This window comes from Diplotaxodon limnothrissa, linkage group LG13 (assembly GCF_057381915.1).
Source record: "Diplotaxodon limnothrissa isolate DT_005_m linkage group LG13, D_limnothrissa_male_GT1.1, whole genome shotgun sequence".
Lineage (NCBI taxonomy): Eukaryota > Metazoa > Chordata > Actinopteri > Cichliformes > Cichlidae > Diplotaxodon > Diplotaxodon limnothrissa.
In genome coordinates, this window is record NC_140608.1 from 5,803,550 (window position 1) to 5,829,044 (window position 25,495).

A 25,495-nucleotide genomic window follows, 5' to 3' on the forward strand; every position below is an offset into this window, starting at 1 on the left:
AACAATCACATGAATGCCAGGATTTAAGGATTTTCAGCAGAATATTGAGTAGTAATGAGATGATGAATGCATCTTACTTCAGCTTTCAGTGGTTTTAATGTTGTGGTTAATTCTGATTCTCTTCAGTCAAACTGAATTCATCATTTAACAGTGATGTTTGAAATACATGTTATCCACCGTTATTTTATTTTTTTAAATTTCACTTTAAACAACATGGAAATACACAAATATATTAACATATTAAAGCATGAAATTAATTTTCCACTGTGTAATAACTGATCTCTAAGAAAGTTTTTAAGCTTCCATGTCTTCTTATTAGTAGTTTGACATATGCATCTCTGCAGTAACAATGGGGGAAAGATAACATTGCATGAACCAGGCCTTTGTTTCTTTCCTATAGGGCAGCAAACACAATATAAAACATCTGGATAGGTGTTACTCTGAAAGGTGTACACTAAATGGTTTATCGGAGTAGATTAAGCACTGATGCTGGCATGCGCTTCACAGTGACTGCAGCCGCTTATCATGTTCTCTTGCTGCAAACTTCTCACAAGAAGGGACTTAGATTACATACATGGCTGTTAAAGATGAAGACTTTGCTGGTGATAAGTGCATCACTTTGCATCAGATTACTGCTGCATTCTCTGCTGCTTATTCTCTCATCAGTCACCCTAAGAACAGTGTATGTTGTTGTGCGGATAAACAAATGCTCGAGACTCTTAGTTGGATCTTAGTTATTGGATCTAAATATATCTAAATAAGTTTGTTGCTAAGCGATCATCACTACTCTTCAGCCAATGTAAAGATTTAACAGTTAAAATGAACTTTAATCCAAAGTTTGTGAGATGATTGTGATATATTCTTTACAGCATGTGGTGCCAGCTCTATGACCCTCTCTAAAATGTGAAAATGTACTGTAAGCCCTCTAAACCAATCAGGACTTTTCTTACTTTGGTTTCTCAGAGCCATCAACAGCAACTTCACATTAAGATTAAACAACGGAAAAATAATTTTACTGTTAAAATCAAATTAAAATCCTGTAAATAATGATTTGATGGACAGGTTATTAGGTTACCATGCAGCCATTTAACCACATTATCAACTACTCTGTATCAGAACCTGTTCACTGGTTGTTATTTCGGGTAGGAACATTAAAAAACAAGTTTTAATGAACGGCTTAATAATATGCTTGTTTGTGAATAAATGTTCCACTATAGTGATGAGTGTTTGCTGGAGAGCCATCACAGGATCTCGAGATAATTGGCACATTTTAATTTGAGGAAGGAGCGTTAACACTGTTGAACTCGGCCACTCGCCAGTGCTCCACTGTGTCACTGATGCCCTAAAGCCATTAACACCTAATGACAGTTGAATAATCATGGGAAATAGTGCCATTCTACCAGACAAGCACTTTGAGTTAGTCCATTTTTAATGGATAAATTTCAGTTTCATAATGTGATGAAGGAAGGTTTGTTAAAAGCCTAACTTTGGTTGGTTCTCTGAAGGGAAAAAAGGTTATTTGGTCTATTACGTGATACCATTTCTCATCTGCATTTAGAATAAAGAGAAAAAATAACTTGAAGGAAGGTTTACATGTAAAATATTTTACATGTTTAGCTCTCTGTGATTAAAGATGTCCGAGGAGAAAACGCAGCTTCAGAATCTGGCGTAAATGTATCTGGAGATCTTTTTACCCCCCCTCAAACAAACGTGGCACTTTAAAGTCCTGCATTTGCCAGTATTCATTATATTAGTGTATCATTTTGTGTCTCGGTGTGTGTATATGTGCCACATCTCTTGGTGTGTATGTGTGTAAAACACTGTAATAGCAGTTTACGGCGCAGTTTCTCACTGCGCACTGTTGGGTGTCCCACACAGTATAAGATATGCAGTAGTAAAGCTGATTGGTGGACAGAGAGCATTTAGTTGTGCTTGCAGATCAGGCATTTCAGCCTTTCTAGTATTTCATCGATTCAGCATTCTAAATGCTGACGAGTTCAGTTGACCGGAGCAGTCAGGGGGGTCAGTAGAAAGGAAAAGCAGCAACCTTTTTGTAGCTTGAATGCTGATGTTATTTGATCGTGTGATGCTCATTAAAGAAAAACTAAACCAACCATGGACTGTCTGAATAGATTTTGTCATTGACAAAATCTTTTGAAAGTATATGAAAGAGCTACAGAGTTCTTCTTAGTTTATTTTTAAAAAAGACAGTTGATTATATAAATTGCTGCCAGTGTAAGTAAATGCATCATTAATTGTAGATTTAAATTGTGAATATTGGCTGGTTTGACAGTAGATTGAAATGTCATTGGGATCAAACATGGATTGTGTTCTTTCACTGAGCATTGAGGTCAAACATTAGCTGGAGTGTTTGATTGTTTAGGTTTTCTTCGTATTATTATAGCGTCTCTACTGTCCAATATAAAATGCCTTAATGTGACTGCTGTTGTAATTTGGCACTATATAAATAAAATTGAATTGAATTTAATGTGTGTTGTATCCAAAATAAATTGGAGACTCATTTTGGCTGACTATACTCTCCTGAATACAAATGCAGCAGATAGCTCTGGAACTCAGAAGCGACTGTTTTTGGTGCATCAGTCAGAACTTGTGGTCACAGGAAATTGAGAGAGCAAGCGGATTTTTGCAAGAGGCCTCTGATGATCAAATTTGCATAACGGAGACCCAAGAGGACCCGACATACTCAGGGAAGTGGAAGCATTGGGGTTATTTTATAACCGATGCACAGCGCTACTAGGGATCAGAACTCCCTAGGCTACTAATTCAGCAACTGAACAAACACTGAAGAAATGGTTTTATAGATCCCTTAAAATTCACCTGAAATAATCAGTTATTTTATAGTGTGCATTTCATGCAGGTTAATGCAATTTTAAATTCTTTACTGATTACTGAACATAGAGGAAATGATAAAATCATAAATAATACTAAAAACATGTAAAAGCTAATTTTATAGCTAGAAATAAATGTATGAGCCAGGCTACAAAGATGTGCTTTTAGTTTGGTTACATTTTGTCAGTCCTCAGTAACTTTAACAGTCGTCTTTCATGCAAAAACTGAAAAACTTGCATGCATACATGTGTGTTTCGATTTCACCATATGGCATCCAGCAGTATCCAGTTGTCTAAGAAACAGAATCATTGCACAGTATAGTCAGTGCAGTATACTGTAAACTGAGCATGCTCGGTATGCACTTGAAAAGACGTCACTTGCTATTCCATTGACGTAGCTGGAATATTATATGATATGTAGCTCTGACAACTAAACACTGCTTGTCAGGTGTTGCTGGCCTTATTCTGTAACATATGTTACTTTTATTTTTCACTCTTTCCATTTTAAAGTGATTATTTGCTTATTATGCTGCCATGGATACAGTGTCGCCTTCTGAAATAATTATCCATTTAGGTGATTGTCATCCATTTATAAGCTGTTTATCAAAACAATATGTCAGATATTCAAAGGTCAGTGGTTTTCTCAGTTGGATAAAATTATAATTTTTTTATATAGATTTCAAAGCTAGTAAAAAAAAGAGCTATTTACTTGAACTTTCTTTTGAGATACTATTTTACGGACTTGACATTTACCACCTAATTCATAAAAACATCTGCAGCAGCGAAGATAATTATTTGATGCAGCCTTACATGAAACAGTGCAGCCTAACACTTATGTATGCATCTGCTGTGAGTAAGAAATGTGATACGGCAATGGAGGTAATGGATGCATTGGCTGTAAACCGACATCAAAGCCATGACCGCAAACTCAGGATCATCTTCCATTGTGTCTCTGCGACAACTCAGTGACTCCAATTTGTTCCAAATTGCTTTGAGGCAATCCTTGGCAAGGGTAAATGAGAGTGAGCAAACAATTGCCTGTGTTATTAAACTGGTATGGAAACATCTTGCTGCTGCAGCAGATCTTAACAGCTGACATGAATAACTTTGATGGCTGTTTTCCCCCAACAGGTTTCCGAATAGAAAAGAGAAGCTCATTAACGGGGAGCCGCTGTCAAAGTTATTCTTGGCAATTTGAAACACTGACCGATTTGGTTTTTCACTCGGCGATAACCCAAAACTACAATAAATGGACCACCTCATGTTGCAAGTGGTTTGAAATAATAAAGCTTTGAGTGCGTGCTTTGCACTGTAAACACTTTCAAAACACAGATAAGAATGTTCCTTTGTGTTTCCTTTTGTTTGATTATTGAATGTTGATTTTTTTTAAACTGTGTTTATTCATCGCTTACCAATGATCAAGTATGTTTTCTCTTACTTGTGCTTCGTTTTTGTTTTCTTCTTTTTATCCTTCCATTCTGTTTGCATGGCCCCCCCATCCTCTTCTGCCTGTGTTCATGCATGGAACGTGATGGGAAGAATTGGAACCACCGAGCTGTCACTCAAGTAGGCTTCAGTTTGATTAGAATATCATAGAATGTGTTTTTATTTTACTTGTAGACACACATTCACACATCGATCAGGCCTTAACATTTATAATAGGTGCACAATGTTCTCAACGAGGATATGGCAGTATAAATGCATGAACTGTCAAGATAAGATATGGGATTCTTGTTTTTTTTTCGCTCTCTCTGCAAAGCTTTTTAATGCCAGGATTGTCTTATGCAATATTTAAAAATGAGGTTCATTAAAATTGCACAAGAGCAGATTGAGTCCTCACATCAGCAATCATTTATGACAAACTGACTATAGTTAAATTTTCAACAAGAGTCATCCTGGGATTAAAAATGTCTTTTAAGATAGTGTGTTTCTAATATAGAGTGGTATACATATATACCACATATACATTGTATAAGAACCACCTCTTGCTGTTAGCTATCTCTGATGGCTTTCATTACTTAACTGGCTACCTTAGAGTTGAGTTTAAGGGCAAAGTTCTGAAATAGATCCAGTCTGTAGGTTAAGGTGGTCATTAACCTGCACACTGTTAGGAAGTTAAATAAAAGGCTTTTTACTGAAATTTGCAGAATTATGTTACAACAAAAGTTGCTGCAGGAAAATTCAGGAAACTGCAAAAGAGCAAAAGGACAAATACTAAATCTCCTAACAACTCCGGGTCAAGGAAAGCAATGCAGCCAAAAACTTGAGGGAGAGCAAAATTTATAACCGGGTTCAGAGGCTAATGAAGCACAGGTGAGCTATGCCAAACTATAACAAGGGTGAGAAAGGAACACAGACAGGAAGTAAGCCACATGAGAAATAACCTTTATAATAAAACATGAAGCAGCTAAAAAAAGATATAAAACACACAGACACAGGAGACTGACAGAGACACAAAAGACCGACAGAGAAAGAAACCCCCCCCAAAAAACTGAGGACTATGACAGCCAGAAACTAGAATTTTTACCACGTATTTTAATATTGAACTTTTTAGTGTTGCTACAGCTGCCAAATTAATGTCATATGAAATTAATTATGTACCTGACACATGCAAGACCAGATCAATTAAACGGTTACACGAGATAACAACAGTGTGCCTTTTTTTTTAAATGATAAGTGTCATGGTCCTGGGTCAGTGACCCAGCGCTTTTAGTTTGTATTCACTTTCTAGTTGATGATGATGATGATGATGATGGTTTGAGTTCTATGTGTTATATTCAGTCTGCCTTTGAGTCTGCGTCTGTGCCTCTGTCTATGATGTCACCCCATCTGTTTGTGAATCTGTCTGTTTAGTTCAATGTCTTGTCTGGTTCCATGTGTCTAGGGTTTCCTGTTTTACTTTGTAGGTCTGCCTCGTTATGCCCATTAGTTCCAGCTGTGTCCCCTCCTGTGTGCCATTTCCTGATTACCTGGTGTGTGTATTTATAGTTGGTGTCTGCCTGTGCTCCTCGTGGCGTCGTCTGCGTTTCTCTGTGAACCTCTCGTGTAGTCTGCTCTGTTCCATGTTTCTTCGTGTCTCTCTGCCCCTCGCCTCGTGTCCTCCATTTTGCATTAGTTTTCCCAGTTTAGGTTTATGTTTGGTTCTGTCCACACCTTGGTTTTCTGCACTGTAAATAAAACCCACTTGCACCTCCGCCATTGTCTGCTATTGGATCCTCCTTTCTCACCCTCCACACGACTGCCGCCCCAGCCGTGACAGTACGACGCCACCACAAGATGGATCCAGCAGCTTTGTCCGGAGAGAGTGACCTCGCACGCATCCAACGCCTGATGGACTGGGTAACCCACACCACCAACGCACGGGCAAAAGTGGTGGGGTTAAACGCCATCGAGGCAATCCTGGAGGGAAATCCCTACCTCTGCCAGCTTAAGGGAGTTTCAGCCTTCGTTTGCGACCTGCATAAAGCCCGGGGGGTGGTGCAAGCTCGGGGATCCACAGGCTTTGTCCAGCAGCAGCGGGCTACAGCCGCCCCGGAACGGCCACGTCAGCTTCGCCCGCCGGAGGAGTTACCCGGCCCGCTGGAGGAGACTTTGCCCAGCCCGTCGGAGCCGTCGGCAGGGAGGAGGCGACGATCGCGGCGTCAGCGCGTCACCCCGCAGCCGGATATCAGGACTTCAGAGCCACCGGCTGTGGTTAGTGGGAAGGACCCCTTGTCTGTTTTGGACTGTGGGACAGTTTATTCAGGGGCTTTGTTTGGTGCGGCAGATGACAATGAGAACTGTTTGTTGCCTGTTCATTCTCCTGCTCGGCTGTCTTTGCCTTGTTTAGCTGCACTGCCGCAAGCTCGTGTAGCTGCACTGCCGCAAGCTCGTGTAGCTGCACTGCCGCAAGCTCGTGTAGCTGCACTGCCGCAAGCTCGTGTAGCTGCACTACAGCATTCAACTCGGCCCCCGGCATCCCCGCTAGCCCGGTCATCTATGCCGTCTCCGTCTTCACCGACTCCCCCTGTACGGGAGGCTGTGCCTGTGCCTCCCATTTTGGACTCTTTTTCTAGTACGCATTATTCGCAGAGAGTCAAGCACATTAAAAATGCAATCGTCCCTCAACAGCTGGCTAGTTTAGAGACTGTTACTTGCTCCAGGGCCTCACCAGAAGCTAAGTTACAGCCCTCAGCTGACTCTGGACCCCTGGAGGCTAAGAACCCAGCTCAGGACTGCACCCGGCTGTCGCTGCCTGAGCAGGGTCGGTGCTCCGCGCAGCCGCAATCCGATCTGTTCCTGCCAGAGGCCCGTGTGCCTACTGGTTCTGATCTGTTCCTGCCAGAGGCCCGTGTGCCTGCTGGTTCTGATCTGTCCCTGCCAGAGGCCCGTGTGCCTGCTGGTTCTGATCTGTCCCTGCCAGTGGCCCGTGTGCCTGCTGGTTCTGATCTGTCCCTGCCAGTGGCCCGTGTGCCTGCTGGTTCTGTTGCGTTCCTGCCAGAGGCCCGTGTGCCTGCTGGTTCTGATCTGTCTCTGCCAGAGGTCCCCGCGCCTGCTGGTTCTGTTCTGTCCCTGCCAGAGGCCCGTGTGCCTGCTGGTTCTGTTCTGTCCCTGCCAGAGGCCCGTGTGCCTGCTGGTTCTGTTCTGTCCCTGCCAGAGGTCCCCGCGCCTGCTGGTTCTGATCTGTCCCTGCCAGTGGCCCGTGTGCCTGCTGGTTCTGAGACTGTTTTTGCTGGGGGGCCCGAGGAGCCCGTCCAGCCATCTGCCTGGTCAGCTGGGGGGCCCGAGGAGCCCGTCCAGCCTTCTGCCTGGTCAGCTGGGGGGCCCGAGGAGCCCGTCCAGCCCTCAGCTGCTGTCTCATCACCAGCTGCTGTCTCATCACCAGCTGCTGTCTCATCACCAGCTGCTGTCTCATCACCAGCTGCTGTCTCATCACCAGCTGCAGTCTCATTACTCTCGCCTGGTCCAGCCACCGCTTCAGCATCGCCTGGTCCAGCCACCGCTTCATCCTCATCAGCTGCTTCGTCTGGTCCAGCATCTCCACCAGCAGCCTCATCCACGCTTGCAGCAGCAGTTTCATCCATGCCGCCACCTGCTGCAGCGCCTCCGTCTGCATCCTCCACGCCGTCGCCTGGTCCGGCCTCTGCTGCATCCTCCACGCCGTCGCCTGGTCCGGCCTCTGCTGCATCCTCCACGCCGTCGCCTGGTCCGGCCTCTGCTGCATCCTCCACGCCGTCGCCTGGTCCGGCCTCTGCTGCATCCTCCACGCCGTCGCCTGGTCCGGCCTCTGCTGCATCCTCCACGCCGTCGCCTGGTCCAGCGCATGCTTCGGCTTCATCCGCTTCACCTGGTCCAGCCACTGCTTCATCCTCGCCTGGTCCAGCCACTGCGTCTTCGTCAGCCTCGCCTGGTCCAGCCTCTGCGTCTTCGTCAGCCTCGCCTGGTCCAGCCTCTGCGTCTTCGTCAGCCTCGCCTGGTCCAGCCTCTGCGTCTTCGTCAGCCTCGCCTGGTCCAGCCTCTGCGTCTTCGTCAGCCTCGCCTGGTCCAGCCTCTGCGTCTTCGTCAGCCTCGTCTGGTCCAGCCTCTGCGTCTTCGTCTGGTCCAGCCTCTGCGTCTTCGTCTGGTCCAGCCTCTGCGTCTTCGTCTGGTCCAGCCTCTGCGTCTTCGTCTGGTCCAGCCTCTGCGTCTTCGTCTGGTCCAGCCTCTGCGTCTTCGTCTGGTCCAGCCTCTGCGTCTTCGTCTGGTCCAGCCTCTGCGTCTTCGTCTGGTCCAGCCTCTGCGTCTTCGTCTGGTGCTGCAGGGGTCACGCAGCCTTCAGGTCCCCTACTACCACCTCCACATCGTCGGTCATCTGCCTGGCCGCCTGTTGGGCATCTCCGCCACCGTGGACGCCCTCCTGAACGCCGCCACTGCCTTCCACGTGGCCGGCCTCCGGACTTGTTTCCACGCCGCTGTTGCCGTCCGCACGGTCGGCCCCCAGAACTGTTTCCACGCCACTGCCTACTGCGTGGCCGGCATCCGGACCTGCCCCGTTGCCATTCGCATGGTCTGCTTCCTGAACTTGACCATCTGGGCCTTTTTGGACTCTGTCCCTCCGTCCTGGGCCCCCTCCGCCCGCCCTGGTCGGGTTGTTTTCTGTTTTGTTTTGGTCCATTTTTTTTCGTTTCTGCTGGGCTGTCTGGTGCCAGCCCTTGAGGGGGGGGTACTGTCATGGTCCTGGGTCAGTGACCCAGCGCTTTTAGTTTGTATTCACTTTCTAGTTGATGATGATGATGATGATGATGGTTTGAGTTCTATGTGTTATATTCAGTCTGCCTTTGAGTCTGCGTCTGTGCCTCTGTCTATGATGTCACCCCATCTGTTTGTGAATCTGTCTGTTTAGTTCAATGTCTTGTCTGGTTCCATGTGTCTAGGGTTTCCTGTTTTACTTTGTAGGTCTGCCTCGTTATGCCCATTAGTTCCAGCTGTGTCCCCTCCTGTGTGCCATTTCCTGATTACCTGGTGTGTGTATTTATAGTTGGTGTCTGCCTGTGCTCCTCGTGGCGTCGTCTGCGTTTCTCTGTGAACCTCTCGTGTAGTCTGCTCTGTTCCATGTTTCTTCGTGTCTCTCTGCCCCTCGCCTCGTGTCCTCCATTTTGCATTAGTTTTCCCAGTTTAGGTTTATGTTTGGTTCTGTCCACACCTTGGTTTTCTGCACTGTAAATAAAACCCACTTGCACCTCCGCCATTGTCTGCTATTGGATCCTCCTTTCTCACCCTCCACACGACTGCCGCCCCAGCCGTGACAATAAGCTTAAATTTAAAAACAAAAACGGCTGTTATCTATTGGATAAAATGACATTCAACCATTGTTTTACACATCTGAGATTTTTTTAGAATTTATTTATTATTAGTTTTATTAAGAGTAAACTTTATCTATAAAAAGCTTGTTTTAAAGAAATTATTAGTGAAAAATATATCTTATGTTACAGTTAAACTGTAGTGTTCTTGGCTCATCCCAGCAAACAAATTGAATATTATTATAACACTAGGATTTTTTTTTTTCTTCAGTGATACCTGAACCGTTTGCTTTGTCCCAAATCATGCAAAATAAAGGCAATCTCACGGCAATGTCCATTTAGTTTTACGTAAAAATGTAAATACCACAGAATCCTAGTTGTGAGAGTAGATTGTATTAAAGTTGCGTGGTTGTCAGGTGTGTAGGAAATGGAAGTATTTCAAATCCAGTTTTCAATTTTCAGACATTAAACTAAATCTAATTGTGCGAATTTCTAGTTTTTCTACATGATATCTTAAACTAAGCTGCACAACAAGAACAGAGTATACTTTAATCACTCTAATTTACTCAGTGCTGTTTCCACTTGCACCAAACTGCAGTAGCATCAGCAACATGAGCATCCAATCACATTGTCCTTCAGCCCCCAGTAGGTTGGTATACATTTTATGAGGCAGTGTAAATCCATCATAAAATGTAATTACTCTGGGTAAAACCACAAATCAAATCTAACTGAAACAAACAAGATATCCTGTGATCATGGATGAGCTCTAATGCTGGCATGCGTGTTTTGGAATAACTGTGGCTCTACTGCCATATTTAGTGCACAGACATGATGATTTAATCTAAGTGCATCTCCACAAAAAGGCAAATAAGCACATCTACCAGCTTGTCCTTTGATTAAATCTCTCTCGTATCTCTTCACTGGCAAAGTTTTCTTCCAACTTGTGCTTGTAGAGTTTGCAGCAGAACTCAGAAGCACGATTGCACTGATAATTAAATCATGGCAGAGCTCAGAGCTGTAAAGTGATTTCAGAGAACCTGAGGTGTCTGGCAGGCAGCTAGATCAGATCAAGTGACAGCGAGCACTGCAGTTGTACTGGCATTGCAGACCACAGCACATTAGCAAAATCAATATCTTTGACTGAACGTGCACACACACACACACACACACTTGCATTATGACACTAGCACTGAACTGCAAAGGAGACTGATGCGATTGCAGTTGTCTGTCTGAATCACTGTGTTGGTGCTTCAGCATACAGTTAAGCTGAGCAGACATTTAGCTGCCGGATATGTAATTGAAGGAAGTTGCAAAATTTAATCTCATTTTACATAAATGTTTTCAAAATCAGCTGAGCAGATGCTTGGAGTCTTTTGTTATTCCTCGTCTTATTTGTGTATTTTGTGTTTGCTGTAACGTTATGTTTCATAAACACTCATATTTATTCTTTAAAATGCATCTCAGGTTTTGTTTTTCACTCTGTGCATTCTGATATATCATTACATCATTACACAGTAGAACACTGAATCTTATTTCATTTTCGGATTTTGGATTTCCACTGCTACTTTTGCATGTTTGAACAGATACAGATTAAAATATGTTTGTTAATTAGGATTTATTACCTTATATCACTGATTAACAAACAGTGGGTGGTGCATGCTGTTAGTGGGGAATATAGCCACTACTAGTGTGAAGTAGATGACCAAAGAAAAATATGTGTACATTTGGTGAACGTTTGTAAAGAAATTTTTAAAGACTTTGCTAATGCTATTGCTCTAACTATTATTCTGCTGAAATGTTACATGTTAAATAGCTTTTATAGCAAGCAGGGCTTTGCAGATTGTTTTTTTTTTTTAACAATTCAAGAGTTTAAATAAATTTGGCTAAAACTTATGAATACATTATAATGCAGTTGTATAAATTATATCTCCAAAGTAGCAACAAATATTTAAATTATATTAACACTTAAAGACAAATTACTTGGTAATTACCTGTTTTTTTTTTGTTTTTTTTTTGTAACCACTACACTCTGTGGTACATTTCCACCTCCACCTGACACATGTGAAATGTTGTGAGATGAGAGTAACCAAACAGCAACCTGCTCATCAAACCATTGGTTACTTTTTACTCTACAAGGTATCCATGGATGCCAACAAGAACACAGTGTAATATTATGTGTTTTAAATGTTTTTATAAACAGCGTTTCTAAAAGAAAAGCTTTGTATTAGTGCAGAACAATTATTGTAGATAAAGTAAAGTGCTGGATATTATTCACAAGAGCTTGACGTAAAATCATATCAGTTTGAAAGATCTTGAAAAATAGTTTCTGATACCTGCCTTTGTTGTGTGTACTTTTCTCCTGTTTTAGGGCATCAGCAGTCTATTCAGCTCACTTAAGGTGGTTCGGCTTCTCCGGCTGGGTCGGGTAGCTCGTAAACTGGATCACTACATTGAGTACGGAGCAGCGGTCCTGGTGCTGCTGGTGTGTGTTTTTGGACTGGCTGCTCACTGGCTGGCCTGTATTTGGTATGTTCAAGTCCCTTTATTAATAATAATACAGTTTTGTCTCATACAGTAAAACCAGAATTCTAGTTTAATTGCTAAAATCATCTTAACAGGTAATCATGTGACATTTGAGGTATTACTGTACTTTACTGTAGGTTTGAATTACATAGTATGTTTTGATTTTCTGCCACATTTGCAATAACAGCCCAGCTAATTAATAGAAACAAGGTCACTGATTAAGATAATGAGGTCATTAATTATCAGTTACTTTTTGTCAACATCCTTGTTCTCACACATTTTAAACTGCATGTTCTTCCACACTTTAAAGTCAAGAAAGCGTTATTGTAGTTTCAAGGGAATTAGTTTTTTTCCCTTCCCATTAATATGCAAATTTATGGAGCAAAGGCCTCCAAAGTCTAATCAGATCTTCTGCTCTACAGGGGGCAAGTGTGGCAGAAGCATTAACTCTCCATTGTGTGTCGTGCTTGATTTATTATGTTTATAAGAATGTCTACACATGCAGAGTGACTGACAGAGCCCATCATGACGAGTTAATGTCCTGCATGCATAAAAACAGAGAATATGTTTGGCAGTTTATGATGAACATTTCTCCTTTGTAGATATTTTTTCATTTTCATAAGAGGTCTCGTGAAAAGCCCTCGTAACTACATTTAATTACACATATTAACATAGAAGATTTCAAACGGAGGCTGTAACCAGTGTCATAAAGATTGTTTTTGGATCCAGACAGTGTAATCAAACTTGATAGGCTGAAGCAGACAATAATACCGGTAAAAATAGCTCCTGTATCGTTTCCCTCCAAATGGTTTCTGTGGTTGCCATGGTCACATGCCGAACCATGTCGCCGACTTGAGAAAAGTTAAACCATCATCAAGTGAGATGACAGGAGCAACAGCCGTAGCCTCCCTCTCTCCTTGTTGCTGTCACTGTTTTTATAACAAGGGAAAAAATGGAGGTGGTTGCAGCATGACATGAACACCAAGGCTGTAAATAAGAAAGTCATAATCAAACCATGCAATAAAAACTATTGAGTTTTGCTTCCTCGGGGCTATATAAAAATATATTCAGATGATACAGTCAGATGAGGGGAAATGCATTCTGTAATTTTCCATAGAGAAACCCACAACAGAAAGAAAGAATGAAAACAGCGTTTCTTGCATTGCTAGGGGTATTTTTTCATCTCCAGGGCTTTCTGCAAGAAACTAGGTATCTTTGAGCTTTTATATGTTAATAGTGAACTCAGGCAGATGTATTTTAAGCTGTGTGTCTTTTTCACTCAATCTGAAAAGTTCAGAGGTCAGTTCCCTGAAATTAAAGTGAATTGGTGGATATTAATTTTTTTGCCTTAAAACCAAAAAAACTGTCCCCCAATCACTGCCACTTTCCCTAACTAGATGAATGACTGTACATTCACTGGTCATTTTGTTAGATACACTTGTTTGTTTGCTCATTAATGTAAATATCAAATCAGTCATGTGGCATGATTGTTGGTGCCAGACAGGCTGGTTTGAGTATTTCAGAAAGTGCTGATCTACTTGAATTCATCGTGCTATGCATCAACAGCTCAGTCTGGAGGATGTGCAATGGGATATTTTATTTTCCTTACTTACCTCTTCCTCACCGTTTAAACATTGTTTCATAAAGCAGGACAGCAAACTGAAAACAAGTCAGTTTAAATATGTATGTACATTTCATCTCTATAGAAACTTCTGCAGTTGATGACTCATGGTTTGAATCTTGAGTCTACACTGTTTGTGTGCAATGCATAACCATTAGCAGTCAATAGAAATTTCATTCTATAACTCAGAAGGACTTGTTGACATAATATTTTTCATGTAGGCTCAGTAGAAAGTACTCGGCAATATTTTTTTTATATGGAAAGTCATTGTTTCTATAGATTTTTGGAGCTAGAAAGCACACAGTGACATGGGGTAAGCAAAAAAATCATTATGGGTACCATTAAAAAGTTATAAACAGTGGGTTATTTTTTTTTATTTTTTGAAATTCAAGCTGCTGTCTTGGAGATTTTGCTTTGGAAAGTGTGCCAAAAGAAAAAAAAAATAGACTCATAGTGTGAAGGCTTCTGTGTGTAGCGGTATATTGATAGAAGACGTCTATCTGGAAGCATCAGGAAGCATTTCTAGAAGCTTTTTTTAGGCCTTGTTTAAGACTCAAATTCTACTGGTAAGTAGATGTAATTATGAACTGAATATTAAGAATGAAATGGAATGTAAAATACATGATTGATTTTTGCACTTTGCAGGTACAGCATTGGTTATTATGAGATTATTGATGAGGAAACCAACATCATTCGGAAGGACAGCTGGCTCTACATCCTGGCTGAGACAGTGGGCACACCATACTACTACAACGACAGCTCAGGGAACTGGGATGGAGGGCCTAATAATGACTCTGTCTACATCACTTCTTTATATTTCACCATGACTAGCCTGACAAGTATAGGCTTTGGTAACATCGCCCCAACGACAGACGGAGAGAAAATCTTTGCTGTGGCCATGATGATGATTGGATGTGAGTAGAGGTGTTTTATCTTCCCTGGAATCTAACACATACAAGATAAATGATAAGTCCAGCTATGCTCTTTAAAGCCACAATCCTCTGAGGTGGTGAATAAGTGAATTATAAATAGAGTTATTGAAATTCAGAAAATAACACACACGATTAGCTGAGCAGTCTTTCTACCTCTCTTGATACCTTGAATGTGTTGCTGAGGTTGATTATAGTTCACTGCCTGAACTACTGGCAGAATTCTTATTTAATTTACTGTATCATGATCCTGTATTGTATTTGAATGGTGCTTTTGTTGCCTAACGTGCAGTGTATATACAGCTTTGACAAAATGTCACACTATAAAACACTGGTTACATGGGTAATTCCAGTTCTCTAAAAACCATATTGCTAAAGGTTTTCACTCCCTTATTCAAATCATTGAATTTGCTCCAATCACTTCCATGGTCACAGGTGTATAAAATCAAACACCTAGCCACACAGACTGCCTCTACAAACATTTGTGAAAGAATAGGATGATATTCAGATTTGTATGCATGCAAAGGCAGATGAGTAAATACTTTTGGCAGTATAGTTATAGTATGTGGGTTTTTAAGGTCTAAACATTAGCATTTTGGCCAGCACCATTTTAGTTATTTGGAGCTACAAGTTACAAAGCTGGGCATTTAAAAAGTGACAAGTGGCCATTAGAGGAAATGCAGTTATTGGCACTTCCAAACTCGCTTCATTGTTAGTGTGTATATATCAGTCTCCACCTTATTCATAAAGACATTTATCAGTAATGGTGAATTTGTAGTGGTCTGTTCATATCCATTCATTTTAAATATGTGGAAACATACAGATGATACAGCCAAACCGAATTGGTCTCCTCTGGAATTATTCCAGTCGATGTGAACTATTTCACTTTACTTGAGCAAGCTTCTTTTTTAGCCCTGATGAATTTCATTGCCACTTCTGACATGGCCAAGCTGTAATTTGCATAGGTCTTTTTCCAACTACCTGTACAGTTACTTTTTTAAAAAGAGAATTCTGTTGCTTTTTTCATGTGCACAGGAATCTCATTCTCAGTCATAGATGGAGTCAGTCTCAGTCACACAGAGATAGCAACCAGCTGGTGAGCTGCTGGCAACTTCCAGTCACTTGGCAAAAATATCTATTACCTGACCAATTGTGAGTGGTTTCTGGTTGTTGCCAAGTGAAATTAGTAGAAAAGATTGTGTTGCACAAAAACCTACTTGGGACTGTTTTGGTCAATATCAGATTGCCACAGTAGCCCACAGTTTGCACACAAGACATTAACTTCCACTTTGCTGCATATAATACAACATTCACCTTCAAAGTAAATTTTTAATTAAGTTGCATTTTAGTTTTCCTTGAAAAGGAGTAACTTTTACTTTATAAGCAATAAGCAAACAGATGTTTTGCGTTGCACTTTTCATAGTTTAACTACTTCTTGGCAAGTAGTTTACAAGTGTTTGCAGACAAGTTGGCATATTCCATGCAAACAGCTGACAATGTGCTCAGTCATAAGGAATATTATTGTAATGCAGCACTGTAAATCACTTTGTGTCCAATTTCAACCTCGATCAATCACTTGCCAACCAGCTGAGACAGATAGTTGAGAGACAGTCCAGCCAATTGGTCTCCAGGCCTGTGTGACTGAGGTCCAAGAAAAACTGGAAACCATATTACAAATATGATTTCCTTCATTTAAATGATAGATTGGTTTCTCCAGCTCTATCAGACAATATTTATCCACTTTGATATGGATCAATTTTTCATAATTTGCATACTATGAAGCAGTTTTTTGTTGGGTTTGTATTGCTCGTTATTATTGAGTGTCTTAGGAAGAATAGTTTTTGGGCCACAGTGCGTCTTGTAACGAATGTGGGAAGTTGCACTAACAAGGTCTGGTCACCATGCCAAAATCACCTCACATTTCTGCTCTGTTCCCGGGTTCCCTCAGTCCTTCAGAGCTCTAATTGGCCCAGTTGTCAGTGAATTATGTGAATTGCTGAAAAGAATCAGAGATGTGGACAGGTTGAAATGGGCTTCTGCATGAGTGCTGTAACAGTCTTACACAACAGCTTCTTGTAGAAGTAAATCTGAGCAAAACATATTGATACAGTGATTTTTTTAAATATATGAGACAATGTAAGGCATATAAACTGAATCCTTTTTTCTTTCATTCCTATCCACACTTCTGTTAGCTTCAAGTGAAACTGTTTTAATGAACTGGCCTACATATATTTCAAGGTCTTGAATGAGTGAGGCTTGTTACCTCAGTGTGCTATTCAGATGTTCTGAATTACAGAAAACACCTTTACTAATCTCACAGAGCTTACAACCAGATTTGGGTTGCCCCACTCTCATTTCTTCCATTTCCTTCAAACCAGAGACTTTGTCAAATACATACCCTCATTTTCTTAATCATCCACCAGGGTCACTGCTGATTGACTCCTTGCTCACTCAGGAATCTGCTCAGAGACACTCTGTTTCCGTGATATCTAGCCTCATTGTTTCTCCTGATAGTGCTCGGATGGCTCATCCTAAGCGGACCAGGGAGGAGGAAATAGGGGTACTGATACCAGATAGTCAGTGAACCCTAATTTTTCATCCTCCATATATTTCATGGTTTATTTCAATGTGAGTATTCTTTTTAAAGTACACAAATGCTTGGCTTGCGAAAATTTATCCAACCGCCAGCGACAGTTGCAATAGATGCCAACAGTCTTCAACCAACCATACTCACATGTTTTGGTCCTGTCCAAGCCTCTCTAATTTTTGGAGCCAAATATTTGACACTCTTGCTACAGTGCTGAATGTAGAACTTAGCCTTGACCCCTCCTCAGCTCAATTTGGTATCCCCCCACTTAAACTGACTAATATCCCATCTATAAAGTGTAGTGTACTTTCCTTTACAGCCCTATTACCCAGGTGTCTCAATCGACTCATAACAGCTGGCTCAGGGAAGTTTTGACTCACATCAAACTTGAAAAAATTAGATACTCTCTTGCAGGTTCTTGCAAGACATTTAATAAGATCTGGCAACCCTTCTTAGAATATTTAGACAAAACAATTATCTATTCAGAAAGTGATTAGATGCCCCCCAGGTTGCTTACTGTCTTATTTTATGCAGGGTTATTTTTGTTGTCTTGTTAAGAAGGGAGAGGGTACAGCATAATTTAGGCTCTGTAGATATCATCACAAGTTCTGCTAGTTGTTTAGGTTGTTATTGATGCCAACGGATTTCTAGTATTGCAAATATCCCACTGCCTGTTAATCCAAGGACACCAATATGTTCTGTATGTAAATAAAGAAAAAAAATCTTGCCTCTGCATTTTAACAAAACATGTAATATGCTAAATGAGGCAGGTTTTCACAGCATGCCCTTCTTTCCACGTCTCAATATTTATAAGCTATCTCGTGTTTGTGTGGCTCATAAAACACTGTATGCCACAGTGCGGTGCCATTATGTGTGACTGCACGCAGAGAGCAACACCTCGGAGCAATAACTGACACTGCCAGATCAATTTAGCGCAGTGCTCCCTCCGATCCCTCTGCAATCACTCCTCACCTCTGCTGTACTTTTTTCAGCCACAATCTCAACCCTGAGACTTGGAGGAAGATTCAGCTCCCCCTTACTTTTTGGTTGCGCAGGTTTTATTAATACACTCTCTTGGGAACTGGCAAAACTCATCTGCACTTGTCTGTGTCTAAATTTTTCATTGTGAGCTACATATAATCTTAAAGCACAAATATCTAAAATCAGACAGCCTCGGGAGGATTCAGTAGTAGATGCAATCTAGTGTCGTCCATGGCTGTTCTCTATGAAATATAGATGCCCTGATACTGTTCTATTTTTACCAGCAGCACTGGATCGGTGCTGGCAGAAGAAGATCACAGTGTGACGAGGGATTGCGGGATGGCATGGGGAAAAGGAAGGGGGAGGCAGTGGGGACACTATACATATGTCCTGTTTCTATAGCAACTGTTGGCCGGGGGCTTGAGTTTCTGACAACTGTCTTTTAACTACCTTCAAACAAGCCAGCTGTTGGACAGCGAGTGTCGTGTGATGAAGTTGCGTACGTCAGCAAGTAAAGAGCTGTTGGGAGCTAGATGAGGCTCCGCTCTGCAGGGATCGATTGAGTTTCCTTTGATACAGCATTCTCTGCTTATCAGAGACATCAGCATTGCCATCTGTGTTCAGGCTCCAGGAAGCAGCTACGCCAAACTTTTACAACTTCAAAAGAAATGGATTCTAAAATCATCATTTTACAAGGAGACGATTGTCATACTGTCTGTATATACCTCGATGTGCTTCTTGCTTTTCCTATCTTCCTACATAGATTGTGCTCTCTGGTGTGGACTTCGCTTCACTGTAAATCATTGCCTTAGATCAGGGTTGTCAAACATGTGACCTGTGGACCAAAACCTGCCCACCAAAGAGACAAATTTGGTCAACTGGTCAATTGCAAATACACTCCGGATAGGCCGCCCATCCATCATGGGGAAAATACAGTGAGACAAAAAAAATCACTGCCCTAAAGCCAATTTAAAATTACAGATTAATCTAGCATGTATGTCTTTGCAAAAAAACAAAATAAAACATGCAGGAACAAGGAGAATATGAGCATATAGAAAGGCACCAGCTGGCCAGTAGCTTTACTAACACGAGATAACAAAATTACGGGAATGTAAAGGTATTCCATAGAGTTTTGCTGGTCTGGCCCACTTGATATGACATCTCTGCTTAGACATTTGGCTGTCTGCCTGTAAATGTGCCAACCTATCATAGCCCCTGGCTTTGCCCCTCAAAACTTGGATATTAAGCTTTCTTTCTGTCTTTTTGAGACTCTTTTTTTTGTTAACTTGTCTATCTCTAAGTCCTGGTTCCTGAAGATTTTTTAACATACTCATAAAATCTTTCCATTATGTGGCTTCACTTCACGCACCAGAGCAGTTCGCTTAACAATAACACACAAATATGAAGAGATTAAACACATAATACAGAGACACAACTGCTACAAAGCAGCAGTGCAAATGTGTGTGAGAAGAAAAACAATGTAGTATAGTATTAGAAGCGCTACTTGAATGTGCGTACACTTTAAGTGCTTTGGTCAGTAAAGACCAGTTTAGCTAATTTAAGAATAAGACATGTCTAAGAGATTTTACACCCTGCTCTTTGAGCTGTAGTCCTGGTAAGGGTTAAGTGTCTGAAAGCAAGTGAAGAAATAATTTCTAATTCAAATGTAAGTTTTGAATTTGTACAAATTTAATACATACAAATAGATACCCCATTTTAGGGTCATATATAACAATACAATTGATGTGAAATTGTTTGGAGCAAAAAGGAAAAAGAAAAGCAAGGAATAAAATTCACTCCACACAGAGAGGTCTCCATTCCTGGAAGGAATACAATTTTTACAGATGATTAATCAGTAAATGAAGATTTCATACCGGGCATTTGCCCGGTGGGCCGATGGTGGTTTTTCATTTTTATGGGTTTGTTTGTTTTTTTGTTTGTTTGTTTGTTTGTTTTGTTTTTTGCAACAGTATAAACAATGAAAGGTGGTGCATTGGCCAGATGCTGGCAGATGTGTAAAAATAACTCAGTTGTTTGGTGCTGGCTATGGCGGACCTTCCACAGAGGCCAGCAGGTGGATGAGGGAAAGGGGAGGCAGGAGGAGGAGAGACCCGAGGCGGCCGCCAGTCCGAGTGTCAGGTGAACTGAGCTTCAGGTAAGAAGTTATGACCTGCAGTCTATCTGGGTCAGATATAAACCAAGTTAAGGTGGAGTTTATTTTCGTTGTGCTGACTTTTTACAGTCGGTTACAATCACTAGCTAGCATGACGGAGTTTATATTACTGCTGGGTGGGTGCTATGATGTTACTGATAGTAAACTTTATTTTGTTCATAAGTTTAGTTAGTAGAGTTGCCAATGGTCCCGTAAAAAACGGAATCGTCCCGTATTCAGAGAAAATATTACGCGTTTCGTATTGAGTTGAAAAGGAACACAGTTTGTCCCGGACTTCAGCTAGAATGAAAAATACACAAAGCTGGAGTTATTCTGTCTTTACGCTGCACAGCTGCCTCTTCTCTCATTCTCTCCCCTCCCTCTGCTGTTGCTACTTCAATCACGAAACTGATCAATAATCAGCTGATCGGCTTTTCTCTCTTGCTTGTTTATCGCCCACTTTGCGCCAGAAAGAGGAAACCAGCGGATATCACGCTAAACAACGGCAGCACGTTAAAGCTTGATCAGCTGTTATTAGAATTTATTTAATATTAATTTCTAGTATCAGCTGATGTTGGAGCCACAGCTGTAAAAGCTGCTGGTCATGATATCGGTTTGAATGTCTGGCGAGAGGGAAACATGAAGATGAAACCAGGAGATGTCCTTACTGAATCATCAGAGCTGTGATGGAGAAACAGGTTGACCTTTTAGGTGACATGAATGACTTGAAGGGAAGTTATGAACTGTTTCTGAGAGACAAATAACACCAGGATCCTTTTCTACATAGCTGACAGCTGGTAACTGTGCAGGGGCGGGCCTAGCAAAGTTTTGCCAGGGGGCCAGGTAGGGCATTAACAGGGACAGGGGGGGGCAAAAAGAAACACTTTTTTTTTCTTATTCTCATTTAAAATGTCTAGCTTTTAATTAATAATTATCTGAATCTTACAACCAAAGTTTTTAACTGATGTAAAATGCATAGAAATCATACATATACCAACAAGACTGTACATCACTGTCACAACAGCGTTTGTTTTCATTCAAAGGCTTTATGGCTTTTCCTGTAATACCTGGTGGGCCGCTCTCTAGTCAAAATGCTCAGGCTGATTTTTTTTTTTTGTCCTAGTTCAGCCCTGGGCACGACACGCATTGAATTAATCTTAGATCACATTAACATGTATATCTCTGTATTAACAAACATGCCATATTGGCCCAGTTTCTCGTTCTTATCATTGTTGTGAGGAGACCATAAATAGCATTTGCTCATTTGTTCTAAAGCTAGGTTTCATGTCATGTCCTTTTAAACAAAATTTTGGGAAGAATTATTTATGCAAGATGGAGACAAAGAGATTAGGAAACTGATTTTTTTTACTGATGTTTATGTCTTTAAAAAGCAACACCTATCCAAGGTGTACCTCGCTTCTCTTACTTTGATAAGTTTGATAAGCAGCTAACAAGGTATCAACTATAATGAACGACTGAGTGACAGTAATAAAAAGGTGAAGTTGTGGTTATCCTGAGCCTGAAGGAGTTTTGAATGCTTTTTAATTAGTATTATTCCCTGTGCAGTTTTTGACCCCTTTGATTGTACGCCGTGAAATAAACCAACGTACACAAACAATTGCACAGGTTACTGTCATCATCTGAGGATAATTGAAATGTGTGGCTGGCATGTTTCCTCTCCGTCCCTTCTAGCAGGGCTAATTAGGGCTCCACTGCCAGGAGAACAGTGCACACACTGAGCAGACATCTGATGGCTTTGATCCACACATACACGCCAGCTGTTGCACCAGTTCAACCACCCAACCACCTTGGAGATGCTCTGCACTTCTCTTTCTGTTGCTTTTCATTTAATTCATCTATTACGAATTATGAAAACCAGTATTTAGTGGGATGTAGCTGCATGGGGATGGATGGTTACACACAGTCACAATGAAGCTCTAATTATAGTTTTCCTTTTGGCAAGACTTTTGTTGATTATATTTGGAGGCAGTCATAGGTAGTAATAGTTAATTTCCCATGTGACAAATTCAAGCATAAACCACATAAAACAATATTAAGTCTTAAGGCACATTTGTTCAAAACTGAAATGTAAAAAGAATTATAATCCTAAATTAAGCTTTTGGAAATTTTTATGTAATTGACAATGAATTTGTTGATTTGCTAGTTGTCTTCTTAAACCCCAATTGCTACTTTTTTGTCCTTGTAAACCAGGTTTTGGATGCTTTTAAGTCTTTTTATAATATTTTGACACCAACTACCATTTTTGTGTCCTTCTAAACAAGGAGAATTTTTTAAATTATTTTTATAAAAATATATTTTGTTACAGGTATATTTTTTGCTTTTTTAAACCAAATCTTAGATTTTAAAAAAAATATTTTTTCAGATCTATGAGGCTTTACTTATTTTTATATCCTGAATCTCTACAAATTGAGTTATTTTTTTTTAATCCAAAAGCATATATTTTTTTTACATCATTTTCAATGGCAAATAACTGCCCTCATCATCTTCAAAGCTAAAAAAAATCTGTTATTTTAGATTTTCTCCTAACGTCTTCCTTTGTATTTTCTCTATATTCCCCCAGCCCTTCTTTATGCCACCATTTTTGGTAACGTGACAACGATTTTTCAGCAGATGTACGCCAACACAAATCGTTATCACGAGATGCTCAACAGTGTCCGGGACTTCCTGAAGCTCTACCAAGTTCCCAAGGGCTTAAGTGAAAGAGTAATGGACTACATTGCCTCCACCTGGTCCATGTCACGGGGCATAGACACGGAAAAGGTATGCCAACATGCGCTCACTGGCTATTTATTTTTTGTTTCTAATTAACAGATGGCGTTTTTTTGTTCTTGGTTGAAATGCAGAAATTTTAAATAATCTGCAAATAGCATATAGATGTTAAAAGCATAGGAACACAGGGTAAATTATATACTGTAAATAACCTGTGTGTGTGTATATATATATATATATATATATATATATATATATATATATATATATATATATATATATAGGTAAAATTTATGAGCTTGCTAAAAAGAGACACTGCTGTGGTGCTCATTCACCCATCCTCCTGAATTAAAATGATGCTAAAACGATCTGAGTGTGTTCAAATTAAGCATTAAAATCTGGAAGCGGAGACACTGAAATAGTGCCACTCTGGTTAATCACGAGCCAAAAAGCATTCATATCACTGCATCCCATTTAAATCCACTTATTATATCATTTCACCTCCAATTAGGCTCATAACTACAATGACACAGGGATTTTATTACAGGGAACACCACCTCAGTGATTCAACTTTAATGATTCTTATGCTCACTTATTTTGTTGTTCCTATGTTGAGGCTGAACTGCATGTCTGGATCATCTATTTGTCTAGCTGAAGGCCTCACTAAAGGGTCTAAAAATGGCACATGAGTTATTTTTTGCTTGACATTCATCTTCAAAGAGATGTGTTTTAAAGGCAGAACCCTGCAATGGCCTGGCATCCTGTTGATTAGCTGTGCTTGGAATGACATGCTGCCACTCAGTGACACTCAGCAGAGAGGTGGCTGGACTCCATGTCGCCCACATGTGAAACCTGACATATTTAGTGCCATTCGACAGATAAGTTGACCCCTAGTGCAGAAATTAGCTGGACACATATATTGTCTGTTTTATCGCACATCATTAAGAAGGGCCTGCATAATATTTGCTATGGATTTCACATTTAACAATAAGCTAATAACAGGTTTATTTAAATGCATAACTTACTTTATATGTACTTTACTGTACTTTACTTTGTATGTATATGTATGTGTGTATATATGTATATGTGTATATATGTGTGTGTGTGTGTGTGTGTGTGTGTGTGTGTGTGTGTGTGTGTGTATATATATATATATATATATATATATATATATATATATATATATATATATATATATATATATATATATATATATATATATATATATATATATATATATATATACCCACCCTTTATGCATCCAGCCAGATAAACACCTGTATGTACGTCACACTAGTGAAATGAGGCAAGCTGTGACGGTGGCCTGTGTAGTGTGCATTATAAGGTATTTTCTTTTATTTGTTTCCAGGTGCTACAGATTTGTCCGAAGGACATGAGAGCTGATATTTGTGTTCACCTCAATCGCAAAGTTTTTAAAGAGCACCCGGCTTTCCGACTGGCCAGTGATGGGTGTCTCCGAGCACTGGCCATGGAGTTTCAGACTACCCACTGCGCCCCTGGCGACCTGATCTATCACGCTGGTGAAAGTGTGGACAGCCTCTGTTTTGTGGTGTCAGGGTCACTGGAGGTCATTCAGGATGATGAGGTTGTTGCCATTTTAGGTGAGTAAAGCTCCTTTGTTTTACTTTAAAGAGAACTATGTGTAATTCCTAATTTTTACATTAGATTTGAATTGATCTTATTTTATTTTTTAAAATAAAATAAATGTCTGGTACTTATTTTTCATTACATTCTAAATTAACCAGATAACAGGAAATTGACCTAATTTTTAACCTTCTCTCTAATGTCCCTCATAGCTGTTTTGGGCTTTTTTTCACTGCTCATACCGAGGCTGCTGCCTTGTGGCTAGCTCTGCACTCTAGCTAGCTTCAGATTTATCTACTTTCCGTTCATTAGCTTCATCAAACTAGGCATGTTTAGCTGGGCAAAGATGACTCAAGTGTATCATTAGATTTGTTGTTACAAAGTAATCATGGTGATTCACCCATGATTTACTTTGCCAAATGTTTTGTGTTTCTTCTCTTACTAATGCCTACAGCCACAAGCTAATGACATGTTCGAGTATGGCTGTGAGTGCCTGAGTGATTATTTGTCTTCACCATTGTGCACGTGTTGCGCATGCATGAAACAGACTGGCTCATAATTGGAAAAATGTGACTGACCAGCCGGTCACCGCTCCAGGCCGAGCATGCTGAAATTTCATTCTCTGATGAACTGATCAGTGCATTTCTACAAAAATTAAAATGTAGAAATTAGTGAAAAGTAATCTACCTCTAAACAAACCTCATTCTATAATAATGATAAATTTGCATAATGCTGAAAATATACAACATGTATAGTATAA

At 40.6% G+C, this 25,495-nt stretch overlaps 1 protein-coding gene across 3 annotated transcripts in view; it reads left to right on the forward strand.

Moving 5' to 3' along the window:
- Positions 1 to 25,495, forward strand: part of kcnh1a (potassium voltage-gated channel, subfamily H (eag-related), member 1a) — a 55,522-nt gene that overhangs the window by 15,813 nt on the left and 14,214 nt on the right. For 2 of the 3 annotated variants that reach the window (XM_085369065.1, XM_085369066.1), the window contains 4 exons: positions 11,976 to 12,133; positions 14,397 to 14,665; positions 22,982 to 23,181; positions 24,500 to 24,752. In XM_085369065.1, coding sequence (XP_085225191.1) covers positions 11,976 to 12,133; positions 14,397 to 14,665; positions 22,982 to 23,181; positions 24,500 to 24,752 — 880 coding nt within the window. Of the gene's footprint in view, positions 1 to 4,388; positions 4,416 to 11,975; positions 12,134 to 14,396; positions 14,666 to 22,981; positions 23,182 to 24,499; positions 24,753 to 25,495 lie in introns of all 3 variants that reach the window. The other variant, XM_085369064.1, reaches the window with a different exon arrangement.